The sequence below is a fragment of the Trichosurus vulpecula genome, chromosome 4, assembly GCF_011100635.1.
Source record: "Trichosurus vulpecula isolate mTriVul1 chromosome 4, mTriVul1.pri, whole genome shotgun sequence".
NCBI classification, from domain to species: domain Eukaryota; kingdom Metazoa; phylum Chordata; class Mammalia; order Diprotodontia; family Phalangeridae; genus Trichosurus; species Trichosurus vulpecula.
The window spans coordinates 44,151,583-44,165,926 of NC_050576.1; the positions used below are offsets into that span (position 1 = coordinate 44,151,583).

A 14,344-nucleotide genomic window follows, 5' to 3' on the forward strand; every position below is an offset into this window, starting at 1 on the left:
AAACTATATTTTGACAAGAGTAATATTTTAAATTGTAAATGAGATTGTACAATTTCAGGATTAAATCTTAGAAGTCATTTGTTTCAACCAGCCACCCATATTAGAATCCCCTTTACAATAACTACATGGCATGAGGTCATTTAATATCTGCATTAATACTTCCAGTGACAGGGAATTGACTACCGTACAAAGAAGTCCATTTCCTTTCTGAACAGCTCTCATCATTGAAAAATTCTTCCTGATTCTGAGCCAGAATCTGCTTTCCTGTAACCATAACCCCATCAGTCCTAATTCCTCCTTCTGGAGCTACACATAATCAATCTAATTCCTTTTGCATAGGACAGCCCTCTCCATGTTTGAAGACTAATCTTATCCACCCTAATTCTTCACTTGTGCTGGCTAACATCACTAATTCTTTCAGCCAGTCCCCATGTGGAACAGTTTGAATTCTCTTGCTTTCCTGATTATTCTTCTCTAAGTGGAAAATTAGAACAAAATCCTTACCTTCACTTTTCTGAAACTTTCCTATTCTCTATGGTTCCTAAGAGATCACTGATAGCAATTTGATAATCACATTTCTAGGTTGTTAGGCAGCTAGGTGGCACAGTGGATAGAGTTCCAGGACTAGCATCAGGAAGACCTGAGTTCAAATCCATTTTAAGATACTTACTAGCTGTGTGACTCTGGACAAGACACTTCACCCTATTTGCCTCAGTTTCCTCATCTGTAAAATGAGCTGGAAAAGGAAATGGCAAATCACTGCAGTGTCTTTGCTAAGAAAACTCCAAATGGGCTCATGAAGAGTCAGGCATGACTGAACAATAACAACAGTTTGTTTTTTTCAGGAGCGAAATAGAAATCATCTAGAAATAGAAATTTGACCTTCTTTGAAACATCCAGGTGCTCTCTTGTCTTTTAAACTTTGGGTACACAAGTAAAAGAGAAAATTTAGCAGTCAAGCTTTCTCTCTATCATCTTTTGGTGTTATACTACCTTTCCCATTCAGGGGACCAGTCTTTTTCTTCTCCTCATACTACAAAAAGTTTTAGATTTTTTTTCTGTTGTGATTAGATTTTCTCAGATTATTCTGAGATCATTCTGAATCACGAGAGAGCTTTCTGTGTAGCTACAGTGTTTTATTTTTATACCTTCACCCCCTTTTTTTCTAACTGGGGTCATTTGAGAGTATGCCTTCCTAATAACATGGTTTTATTTTGTTTTATTTTGCCTTTGTACAAATTGTGATTTTATTGGTATGGGGAACTGCCAGGAAAGAAGCTTATTCTACCAACAAAAATCAACAACTATTAGGCAACTTGGACTTTTAAAATTGCCTGGGGCACATTGAGAGTTTAGGTGATTTGCTCAGGATCACACCCCCAATTTATACCCAAGGCAGGATTTGAACTCAAGTCTTTCTGACTCTAAGACCAACCTTCTGTCCATTATGTCTCCCAGAGACCTGGGCTTCAGGTACTTAAATGCAGACATTGTATTTATCTACAATGCTTTTGCCCCATAAATTCCTGGAAAGATCAATTTACTTTTCGAGATTTGGGAGATCGAAGTTATCATTAGAATTGTGATGCCCTATGAATTCGCATTTTTTTAAAGTGGCTCACAGTCCAAGAAGGATGTGTTCACTTTGCCGTCAGATGCAGGATGCGTGTGAACTCTCTGCATAGGGTTAAATTACATTTCCAGTAAATCCTTTTCTGATCTTTTCAGAGTCTCTCTAAATAGATTTCCTTATATTGTCTAGTTTTGCAAAATTATGTCTGGGTGTAGAATAAAAGTGGTTTTTATGAAATAAAGCAAATTGAACAGGATCAAAAGAGGTCATTTGGTCCTTTCCCCTGTCTCAAGCAGTAAGATTTCTCAGAAAAAAACTAAGGTTTAACTGTCAATCCCTGTGCATGCCACTGGTCTCATAGTCAAGAGACTTAAGCTCTTAGTCCACCTCTGCCACTGACTAGCTATGATTGTAAGCAACCTCTCCATATCTCAGTTTCTTTGTTTGTAAAATGAAGGGGCTGGAATAAGTCCCCTACAACTTATAACACTGTCTGGTTTATTTTTTCTCAGGATTAAATATCTAGGTGACACTTCGGGGAGTAGTATTTTGGGGAACTAGGCCTTCTAGCATTTCCTAAAGCTGGAAGACCAGGTCCTCTCTAACAGAGATTCTCATAGTTTCCATTATTTACTATTTTCTGTTTAGGGTATCAAAGGTAACACTGGAAGAATAGGAATAACTGGGTCTCCAGGAGCTCGAGGAACAAAAGGCTCATCAGGCATGCCAGGAGCCCCAGGGGTTCCAGGACCAAAGGTAACTTAGGGATCTGGCTCTATTTGAAGAAATGAGTTGATTATTATTAACAGTTACATGAAGAGGTGGTAAACTGTTAATAAAATTAACACAAGAAAAGGGATAGTAGATGAATCCCTTAGCATACGATATGCATCCCACAACTGCTAATCAGAAGGGATTCACTAATTCTCCTGTGAAGCAGTTCAATAGAACAACCCCATTAACTGAAGGTTGGAAATATTTTCCTCCATTCCCTAATAACCAGAGCTTATCAGGAAGTGGGATACCTGGGAAGGTAGTAGTGGGCTCACCAGATGGAGATCTGTATCTCTGTTTGTTGGATGCTATAGAGTGAGTACCTATATGGGACCATTTTGATTAGACAGTCTTTAAGATCCATTCCAACTCTGATTCTCTGTGACTATGTTCCTGGACCTTCTGTTTTGCTTTATTCTTATAATCCTCTTTCCTCCTTGCTATTTACTTTCTTGTCAAAGATAGGGAAAACCTTATTTTTAGACCTCAATTATTGCTCCCATCTGCTTCCTGGGAACATATCTTGTCCTTTAAAGGTTGAACCTAAGAAGCAACAAATGAGTAACAGGGGAAGCAGCGTGCATAATTTCCTAGAGTTAAGGTCAAAGTCTCCTCTTGAATTACCATGTACCTCTCAAGTGGGTTGTAGTTCATTAACAGTGGGCTCTTCTAGGAGTAACAAGCCCAGACTACAACTAGCCCAGAAATGGAGGTTTCTGCCCCATATCTGGAGCTACCTCATGAAAGTATACAGATTGTCTTAATGCAAAGTTAACTCTGCCTGCACTCCTCTACCAAGCCTTCTGAATCATGTGTGTAATGACAAAACGGTGACAACACTCCCTTGCTACCACTTCAAGCCCTCTCCTGAGTCCTTCGCTCCTAAACTTCCAATTGCCCTGAAACTCAAGGCAGCTGGGAAAGTTAGAAAAAGGAAGTCTGCCAAGGCATGTGCAAGAATTTTTTTAGAGGCTCCTTTTCAGTGCTGCCCAGCAGTAGTTGATCTTAGGTCCTAATGTTATGTCTCTGACTTGTAGACTAAGCAGAAATCTTTGTGACTTTGAGAGCCTTTGGCCCAGCCCAACCACCATCTTCATTTTGACTACCCTTACCAGAACTCCAATTTCTAAAATGTCTCACTCATGTTGGGAGCAGTTAGGTTTTTGTAAAATTGTTCAAAGGATAAGAATAGCATTAAAGAGAAAAGAATAAAGAACAAAGAAACAATTTATAGCAGAGAAGCCTTGGGAAACATGTATTCCATCACTGTGCTATTGTTCCCAACTTACAAAGCTGAGTGTATGGAGTGGCAAATTAGGAAACTACCCCAGGCCCATTCTTTCTTTTTTTGGTGGCGGGGATAGGGGAGAGAAGGGAGGGTTCACTGATTGGTAAGCCTAGACAATCAGAACTTCTAAGGGATTCTGGGAGCCTCCCAGGGACCCAAGAAGGCAATTGGGAAGAGATGAAGGCAATGTCAATACTACAGTATTATGTGTTATAGTTATCTCTGTGTCTTATCTACCTAACAGACCATGAGCTCCCATAGAGGAGAAACCATGTTATCTCAATCTTGTACATTCCCCAGTACCTAATAGTGCTCTGCACAATAGTAGGCTCTTAATAGATGTTTGTCAAATGAACTGCAGAATGAATCAAAGAATAGAATTAGGGCTTGTATGTCACAACCTCTGCACAAACTCTTCTTCTATTCAGACAAGCAATCCTCTCTCCCATACCCACAGTCATACTATCTAATTATCTCTCCTAACCACTCTCCTTTGCTTTCATCTGTATTTGGGGCAAAAAAGGAAAAAAAACATCAAGGAGGAGATCATACACACACACACACACACACACACACACACACACACACACACATACATACACATTATGATTGGAGCTCTCAAAGTAGAGTTCCTTGGCTAACATGGTTCATCTGGTAATGGATTCCAACATTCTGCTTCAGAGATAATGATAGCTCTCTGTTTGTCCACAGGGCGAGCAAGGGCTACCAGGTCATCCTGGGAAGCCAGGTAAAAGAGGTCACCCTGGAATGCAAGGCGATCAAGGAGCACATGGAGATCATGGGATGAAAGGGCAGTCTGTATGTGCCAACAAGGAAGCATGCCACATGTACATTCTAACAAGCAGATCATCAGTGTGGAATAATCACCATCATCTCTATTCATATTGCAGGGGGACCACGGTGACCAAGGTTTGATGGGTTTCCAAGGATTCCCAGGTCCAAAAGTAGGTTTACATATTTTCTACTAGCTTTGATCTATCTAGAAAAAAAAGATATTCAAATGTCAACATCTATTCCTATTTTAGTAATATTTGATGTATTCATATATTTATACATATATTTATGCATATTTATACATATGTGCATATTGGTACAATGAAAAATATGTACGTCATCCAAGATGATGCCTTAGGACATCTAAGTAGTATCCTGGATACTGAACTTGGAGCTAGAAAGACCTGAGTTCAAATCCAAATTCAGACACTTAATAGCTGTGTGATCCTGGACAACTAATTTAGCTAATTACTCATTTGCAAAATAGACATGATGATAACATTGCACTGCCAACCTCACAGGATGGTTTTGATGAAAATAATAAACAAATGTGAGTTATCACTAACTCATAAAGTAGATGCCTTCTGAATGAGTGGAAGAAGCGTCAATGCCAAGGAAATCAGGGCTCCTTCAAGTACTGAAGCATATGCATTACACATTCATAGATACATACACGATACATATGTGGTACCATTTTTAAAAGGTGCATAGTCAAGAAGCATTTATGTGGTAGCCATTTTATGCCAGGCACTGTGCATAGGTGTATCCTTTTTAAAAATTCTTCACATTTCATATTCTCCAAAATTTATTCTAAGGATTTCATCAGATATTGTTTAAACCATTTTAAGGTGTGTTTTATGAGAAATAATGGCCACATATTTTGTTGAAATGATTTTTGTTTTTCAGTGCATCTCAATGAGCCTCGTAGTAATTATTTAGTTTTCTATTGTTCCCTCATGTTCCATTTTTGGAGAATTACTTCTTCATAGATTAATGTGAATCTCTTTCATTTGTTAAATGTTCATATACAGATAAGGCTTTTTCTGTTTTTAAATGTATTTCTAGGGGCCTGAAGGAGATGTTGGCATGGTTGGAATCCTAGGCCCTAAAGGTCCTGTTGGCCAAATAGTAAGTATAAAATTAAATTCTACTTAATTGGAAAAAAAACCTGTTGGGGGTTTTCATTTACTATAGATTCCATGTTACTAATCATAAAGCTCATTTTGCAACACTAAAATATATGACTTAGCAAACCGATTCTTTTTTAGCTTTCTTTCTTTTCCTGAACACTTAATTTTTAAGGAAAAATAGTAGTAGATTCTATCACTCCTCTGGGTATACACTGATGACTTGTTTTTGTTATATGTTAAGAGTTATGGGAATAACTTAAGGATACTTCCTTAAGGCAGCTAGATGGATCAGTGAATAGAGCACTGGATTTGAAATCAGGAAGACTCATCCATCTTTGTGAGTTCAAATCCAGCCTCAGACACTTACTAGCTATGTGACCTTGGGCAAGTCATTTAACCCCACTTGCCTCAGTTTCCTCATCTGTAAAATGAGCTGGAGAAGGAAATGTCTAACCACTCTAGGATCTCTGCAAAGATAACCCCAAATGGGGTGACAAAGAGTAGGATACAACTAAGCAATATTTTTTTAAAAGTACAGTCACTCCTTTTTATCCCAAGCTGGACAATCTACAGGTAGGTTCTGTAGCAAATATTGTCAAGTCCTTGTTCATGTTACCCATTCCACTAATTGTATTCCAGTAACATTTTTATTTCTATTCTTGCTGAACCTCCTGAAAACCAGCAGGAACCAAAAAGACTTTTAAAATATAAATTTTTAAAGAAGGTGTTCACCAAGAAGTTCAAAAAGGAAGTTTGAAGTTGAAAAGACACAGGGGGCTTTCATAGTTTCATCAAATTTTAGAGCTAGAATGTACCTTAGAGATCACGTAGTTTGCGCCCTTTGTTTGACAGGTAGAGAAACTGAGGCCAGGAGAGGTTAAGCAATTTGCCCAAGGTTACACAGCTATTTGTCATCCATTCCATTTATTCATTATTATTAAGTGCCTACTAGTTCCAGGCACTGAGCTAGGCACTGAGGAACATGAAGGTAAAACAGTCATCCTCAAGGAGTTTGACTGAAGAGGGTGAGGACTCCAGGCATGACACAATCAGTACAAAGGGACAAGGAGGAGAAAAGGCTTGTCCATGTACAGAACCACAAGTTATCCAGGCTGGCTGGATCATAGACTTGTTGACTTTCTCATGAATTGGATTTAAGTGAGGCAGAGACATGCAAAAGTCCTCAGCCTCACTCTCTCCTCCAGACAAAAGTCAAGATGACTGATGATGGCCCAGGATACATTAAGTCATTTTAACAGATGATAAGAGCTTAGAAGGCACAACATTGGTGGATAGCCTATGTGTTCTATCGATACCCCTTCAGGAGTTCTGGAGAAAGACCTCTACTATGTTGGGGGAGAGAGTTTGGAGGGGAACAATGTGTAAGAGGTTGAAAAGATAGTATAGGTCCAGGTTGTCATGCGCTTCAAATCTGAAGCAAAGAATTCATACCTGATCCTTGATAGGGATACTTGGGAATCGCTGGACATTTTTTGAGGAGGAGATGACATGATTAGACTACACTTCAAGAAAATTACTTTGGAGATTGTGGAAGTTGAGAGAAGGATGCCCTTTGAGAGGTTATTGAAATAGTTTAGGTGAGGGGTGATGAGGGCGTGAACTGGGGTGGTGGTTGTGTGAACAGAGAGGTGACTCTTTAGGAGCTGTTGTGGAGACAGAAACAACAAAGATTTGACAAGAAATTGAATATGTCGGTTGATGATCATAATAATAGCTGGTGTTTATATAGTGCCTACAGTGTGCCCAGCCTTGTGCAAAGTAAGCACAACAACCTTGAGAGGCGTGTGCTATTATTTATCTCCATTTTATGAATGAAAATCAGAAGCAGATGTAGATTAAGATATTTGCCACCCAGTTAATGTCTGAGGTTGTATTTGAACTTGGGTCTTGCTGACTCCTGGCCCAGCACACTATCCATTCTACCACCTACATGGGTGAGTGAGGAATGAAGAATGACACTAAGGTAGTAAGCCTGGGTGACTGGAAGGATCATGGTGCCCTTGACAACAATTTATTGTTGTGCAGTTGTGTCCAACTCTTTGTGACATCATTTGGGCTTTCTTGGCAGAGATGCTAGAGCCATTTTCTTCTCCAACTCTTTGTATAGATGAAGATACTGAGGCAAACAGACTTAAATGACTTACTGAGTTAAGCAAACATCCGAGGCTGTATTTGAACTCAGGTCTTCTTAACCCCAGGCCCAATGTGCTATCCACTGTGCCACCCAGCTGCCCTTTTGACAGTAATAGGGAAGTCCAGAAAAGAGGAGAAAATCAGTGAGTTCTCTCTTGGGCTTGTTGATTCTGAGGCACGATCTAGTTTGAAATGTTCACTCTACAGGACTGGAACTCATGAGACAGACTAGGGCTAGTTATGGTAGCTAGCTGTGTAAAGATAATAATTGAACCCATGGGAGCTGTCGAAGACACTGAATTAAACATTATATAGAGAAAAGAAGGCCCGGGACAGAGACGTGGAGTTCACCTGCCACTACTGAGCAAAATCGAAAGTGAAAATCCAGCAAAGAAGCCTGAGAAGGAGCAGTCAGATGGGGCAGGAAGAAAACCAAGTGCTTTCCTTCTGTTAGGATGGATAGTCTAGAGTTAACGGATATCCAAACGAGGTTTATTTTAAGATCCTGCATCTGTAATTGGTAGATTACTTGATATACTGTTGAATAACTGGGAATGAGATGCTTCAGACTTTGAAGTCTGCCCTCAGGAATTTGTTTGAAGTTTTGTAGATTCATAGAATATCAAATATACTTGCAGTCATATAAAATATATTCTAATGTAACATTGTAAGCTCAAAAGTTTGTTGCAAAAAAATCAAGTTGTTAATTCTCAAGAATAATAATTAATAATAATATAATAATTATAATATAAGAAGAGGAAGAAGAAGACATGGATTCATGATGTCAGTAAGGGACAATTAAGAGAACAATGTGAACAAGAACTTGAAAACAATATTTACCCTGGATAAGCCTACCTCATTCAGAAGGAATTTATGTTCTGGAAGTACAAAACTCCCATTTCCATTGTTATTTATTGCTTTGACCTTCTCTGACTGAAACTTCCAATGCTTCAACATATTGTAAGAGAGCTTATTCATTGCTTTGTCTGTCTTCCTGCATAACCATGTTGCTTTACTTTGTTCTGTTCTTTGTCTACTAGCATTCCTAGATCATATCCTGAATATAGCATTGATATGATTGCTAATGTGTGAAAGGACTTCACCCTGATTGAGCAAAGGTTTAATAGATATGGTGTTTGGGGTGGGGGTGGGGAGAATATAGCAACATATAGGATATGGTAAGCCATTGGTAATTCACAAAATATAAACTGTTGTTATGTCTACTTGAGAAAGGAATGGAAAGATGGATGGTCCTGAAGTCAAGAGACCTGGATTTGAATCCCAGCTCTACTACTTACGGTCTGTGTGACCCTGATCAAAACACTTAGTTTCTATGGACCTCAGTTTCCTCATCTGTAAAATGAATGGTTTGGGCTACAGTAGTAGTTGTTGTCCTTCATACTGTACCTTGACCCTGATGTAGTGATATCATTTTTGGTCCTCTTCAAATAGAAAGAACAACCTACCAACCAGCCAACTCGAAGAGGACCAAAATGAGGGTCAATGTGCAACGTGTCTCACTGTGGCTGATCAATATGAGCTCAGAAGGTTCTCCCCCAGGTTGGGCACAGGTCTGGACTAGATCATCTCTAAAGTTCCTTCGAGCTCTAAACCTGTGATCCTTCAATCTTAATTTGTGCTAATACCATAATATTCCTAATACTACCACAATCATTAGTGCCACCAAGGATATGAGTGATATATTTCATAATTACGCAAGAAATAAATTCTCAGGGGTTGTCATGAGACTTCTGTCATATAGATAATTGGATTAAAAATGATCTCTTTCATTTTGTTCCTGCAGGGAAACACCGGCCCCCTTGGTAGAGAAGGCATAATAGGTCCAACAGGCAAAACTGTAAGTTTGTCTCATCCAATATCCTGCTTCTTTTGCTGTATCAGACTTTCTTGTAATCAGGCTAATAGGTTCATCTTATATAAGGCTGGAATTTGTTACAATCATATCAAAAGAAGTTGGCTTTTCCTTTTCAAGACTGGCTGCTGACAACAGATGGAGATGCAGTAAATACCTATAAATAGTGAGGTCGGCAGCCTGCTCTCCAAACAAGCCCCTTGCCCTCCTTCTGATTCGTTCAGCTCTTCCTGAAACTGGGTAGAAAGAAGGGTTTCTCCCTGTATTAAAGACACTTTTCTCCCTCAAAGCCAAGCATAGAAGGGTGAGCATCTTCTGATGTAAGGTGGAAGAAACAGCTTAGGATTAGTCAAAAGTAAGCTAGAAGACAATAACACAGGCCTAGTGAGTCTGTCTGGCAAGGATTAGTTCAATTCTTCATGTCACAAGTTTGGGTTATTTTTTAAAATGTCAAGGGCAAAAAGAGGACAGTGTAATTGAAAGAACATTGGACTGACAAAAGACCAATGTTAGAGTCCAGTTCTACTAATTACTATTCCTGTGACCACAGGCATGTCCCTTAATCTGTCTGAGCCTGTTTCTTCATCTGTAAAATAAGGAAAATAACATTGCCTTGTCTGACTTACCAGTTTGCTGTGAGGAAAGTGTTTTTTAACAGCAAAATGTTTTATAAATGTGAACTGGTATTACTTATCTGGTAAGCTGAGAGAGAAAGAGAAAGAGAGAAAGACAGACAGACAGAGAGGAGAGAGATGGGGGAGAGAGAGGAGAGAGAAAGAGAAGAGAAGAGAAGGGGAAAAGGAGATGGGAGAGAAAGAGAGAAAAGAAAGAGGAGAGATATGGGGGAGAAAGAGAGAGAAGAGATGGAGTAGAGAGAGCAGAGAAGAGATAGATGGGGGAGAGAGAGATGGGGGATAAATAGAGAAAGCAGAGAGAGAAGAGAGAGAGTGGAGGGAGATGGAGGAGAAAGAGAAAGAGAGAGCAAGAGGGAGAGAGGGAGGTAGGGAGAGGTTTGTCAGCACAAATATGGGAGCAGTTTGTTGTAAGGTCAAGTTATTCTTTCCCAATTTTATTTTATTTTTATCATTCTTTTTGGACATGGTGAACCTGTGCTCTCAGGGTACTTTGGAGGTGAAGGTATATTGGATATGTTCCTTTAAAAATAGAAAAGGGTCTGCAACAAATAGGGTAGGCCATCTCCAACACAATTAAGAAGGCAGTATCATCACTATAGACTCCTCCGCTGCGCTCCTCTCTTGCCTCAGCCCACGTTGGCAGAGAACTGCCTTCCTACATGAGATGAATCTTTCCTTCAGTGTCCCTTATATTGCACATTATGTAGAATTTGGCCATACCAGGATAATGGTATGTTCTTTGACATGGGGCCAGCCCAGATGTCAGAACTCAGAACTCAAACTCAGTGTGTTCTAAGCTGAACGCAGCATTTTTCCCCAAAGCTGCTTCCGTATATCTCTTAATGGCACCACTAGTTATCCAGGCTTATAATCTTTGTATCTTCCAAATGTATCACCAGAAATGTATACTAAATGAATGTAGCTGCTTTCTTTAACTTAAATAACTGCAAACTCCTCAAATTGGCTATTTCCGAGATATACAGATCAGCCCAGTTACTCATCTATCCTGTCCAATTTGCTGTCCAGTCACAACAGAGATCACAATAGCAGGGCTCCAATTCATCTGGAAGATAAAGCAGCTGCCAAGTCTCCTTTGCTTTTCCTTCTCTGGCCAGAGGTGGCAGCAGAGAGCAACTTCTCTATCCCTTTCTGGGGCTGAAGGGCAGTCAATTCATTCTCTGCCCGATCAAGAATCACTCAGCTGAGCTTAACAACTCAGTGTCTGGGCTCTAAGAGTTGTGGTCAGCTGTGTCTTCTTTTGATGCTAATGGGTCTTCAGTGACTTAAATGACACCTTCCTGATTCTCAGCGACTCACCCTTTACTTAAAAAAAAAATCACAACTCCCCAAATTTGCCCAATAAAGATGACAGACTTTTCGGTTATTCCTCAGTCTTTATATATATATATAATTTCTCATTTTCTTGGTCTTATCCTCTTGAGCCATAAAACGGATGCAATTTAGCATCACACTTATAGCTTTGAGGGTCTCAACTTGGTCCTCCATCTTGTTTCTTTATAATTACATTTGTCTAGTTTTTAATAAGCAAAAGATTTATCTCTACCTCTTTTTAATATTAAATTTAAATTTAATTTAAAATTCAATATTAAACTATTTCCACACATGCAAGGCATCACTGTACCTTGCTGACAAAGACATCCAAGTCTTCAGATCTATGCCACAAATCATTTTCTCCCCAAAATTGTCCAGATCTGATCTGAAATCTGTTCCTTCACATACATATTTTATCAGTGTGTATCTTAACATTTTCTACTTATATTATGAATCAAAATGTCCAGCCACAACAGCAGCAGTATCCTACATCTTTTGACAATAAACATAGATCTCTTCCTTTATACAAAAACACTTTCTCTGTTCTTTTCAACATTGACTATTCCCCATGAAAGGAAGAAAGTGTAACTTATACAAGGTTCAAAAGCCAATCAGTAGCCAGATCCAGTCAGTTCACCTTTGACTCCATGATGTTGTGAATTCTAGATCCTCAGTGTTTTTTATAGCCATCCCCCTATCTCCACCCATTTCTGCTTTTATCGTTGCTCAGGTTTTCAGCATCTCTGACCTCAGTCATTGTCATTACATTCTAAAATGCAACTCCCTCCACTCTCTATCCAATCTATCTCATCTTTTATTTTGTTGCCAAAATAATATTCTTAATGCTCCAGTTGTATATGTGTATCTCTATTCTAAACGGCTCCTCATTGCCTGTAGGACAAAACAAAAACTTCTTAGCCTGATCATCAAAGCCAACCAAAATCTGATTCTGATTAACCTTTCTGGACATATTTTACACTACTACTCATTTTTCATATTCAATATTCCAGCCCAACTGGACTACTAGTAATGTCCTAATCTTGTCCATCTGTGGGAATCTATTTAAGACATGCCCCTGATATGAAACAAGCTCTCTTTAAATTTCTACCTATTGAAATCATTCTCTTGCCCGCCTCATACATACAGCAAAAAGTGATCTCTCCCTATTCCAATTTCTCATCATACTTTCTCAAGGCCTTTCCTTTACATTTTGATTTTCTTTCCTTCTTTTTTCCCAATAGGGAAAGGGGAGAGGAAGAAACTAAATACTTGTTAATTGAGAAAATAACAAATAAAAAATGTTTAAATAGGAAAAAAAGACCTCTTCTTTATATCCACCAGATTCTGCCTATATCACACTTACCTGTGTGCCCAACTTAACTGCCCTCTTTGACTAACTGTTAAACTCCTTGAGGTCAAAGGCTGTGTAATTATTCATCTTCCCATCATAAGATCATAGATATAGAGTTGAAGTGATACAATTGGTTTTGAACATGTAGACTTTGAAGTACCAGTGGGACACTCAAATACCAGTGATTAGTAGGTGGAAACAGAGTGGTAATGTTTGGAAGAGGAGATAGGCCTAGAGATATAACTTGAGTAGTCATTAACATTAGATAAATCTAGGAGAACAGATTGGTGGTCTGAAGGAGAGAGCATTTAGGGAAGTAGGCGAAAAGCTGAGAATTGACTTTGGAAGTGCTCAAAGTTAGAAAATATTAGGAGGAAGTTGATTAAGCAAAGGAATCAGAAGGGTTAGTTATAAAGATGGGTGAACCAAAAGAGTGAACTATCACTAACTCCATAGGGACAGAGAGTTTCACGTAGATGTGGGTATTTAGCAGTGTCAAAAACATTAGAGAAAGATGGGGAGTGAGGAAGAAAGAAAAGCCACTTAACAATATGGAGGTCATTGATAACCTTGGAAAAATCACTTTGGGTAGATATTAATAGGGATGGAAGACATAGTGTAGGAGAGTGAGAGGAAACCAGCTTGAGGCAATTTTCAGATAAATAAAACAGTACTTTGGAGAAACAATAGGGAAGGATTCTTAACCTTTCTGGTGTTACAGACCCCTCTGACAGTTTGGCAAAGGCTATGGACCCCTTCTCTGTCAATCAACTAGCATTTGTTAAGAGCCTACTCTGTGCTAGGCATTGTGTTAAGTGATAAGGATACAAAGAAAGGTCAAAAAAGTCCTTGCTCTCAAGGAGCTTACTAATTTAATGGAAGACACAACGTGCAGACACTGTAGAAACAAGATATATAAAGGATGAATTGGAGATCATCAATTTAGGAAAAGCACTAGCATTGAGGGGATTGCAAAAGACTTCTTGCAATAGGTGGAACTTAAGCTGAGACTTGAAGGAAGTCATGGAAGCCAGGAGGTGGAGATGAGGTGGGAGAGGGTTCCAGGCATGGGGGATAGTAAGTGAAAATTCTCTGAGTCAGGAAATGGAATATCTAGTGGAAGGAACAGCAAGAAGGAACTGTTTTGACTAGAGTAGGTGGATTAACTGCTTATTTTGGTGTCTTAAAACCCAAGCCCAAGTTAAATGCAAAATTATAGATAGTAAAACTAACAAAGCATAATTTCAACTAGTATTTTTAACATGTCAAAAGTAAAACTGGGATTTGTACAAGCTAATGAAAAAAATGTCTGGCTATGGTAGAAAACTCATAAATAGTACAAATTGTCATGTTCCTAAAATTTCTTTCCCAACCACACTGGATGAGAGTACATCTCTGAAATGCTTTAATGAATAAAACAAAATACATAGAGGTACAAA

General features: G+C 38.9%; 1 protein-coding gene across 1 annotated transcript in view; it reads left to right on the forward strand.

Annotated features, from left to right (window-relative positions):
- The window catches only part of COL24A1 (collagen type XXIV alpha 1 chain), a 378,533-nt gene that overhangs the window by 335,117 nt on the left and 29,072 nt on the right, over positions 1–14,344 (forward strand). Inside the window, exons 53-57 of the mRNA XM_036755470.1 lie at positions 2,222–2,329; positions 4,347–4,454; positions 4,547–4,600; positions 5,496–5,558; positions 9,519–9,572. Coding sequence (XP_036611365.1) covers positions 2,222–2,329; positions 4,347–4,454; positions 4,547–4,600; positions 5,496–5,558; positions 9,519–9,572 — 387 coding nt within the window. The remainder of the gene's footprint in view (positions 1–2,221; positions 2,330–4,346; positions 4,455–4,546; positions 4,601–5,495; positions 5,559–9,518; positions 9,573–14,344) is intronic.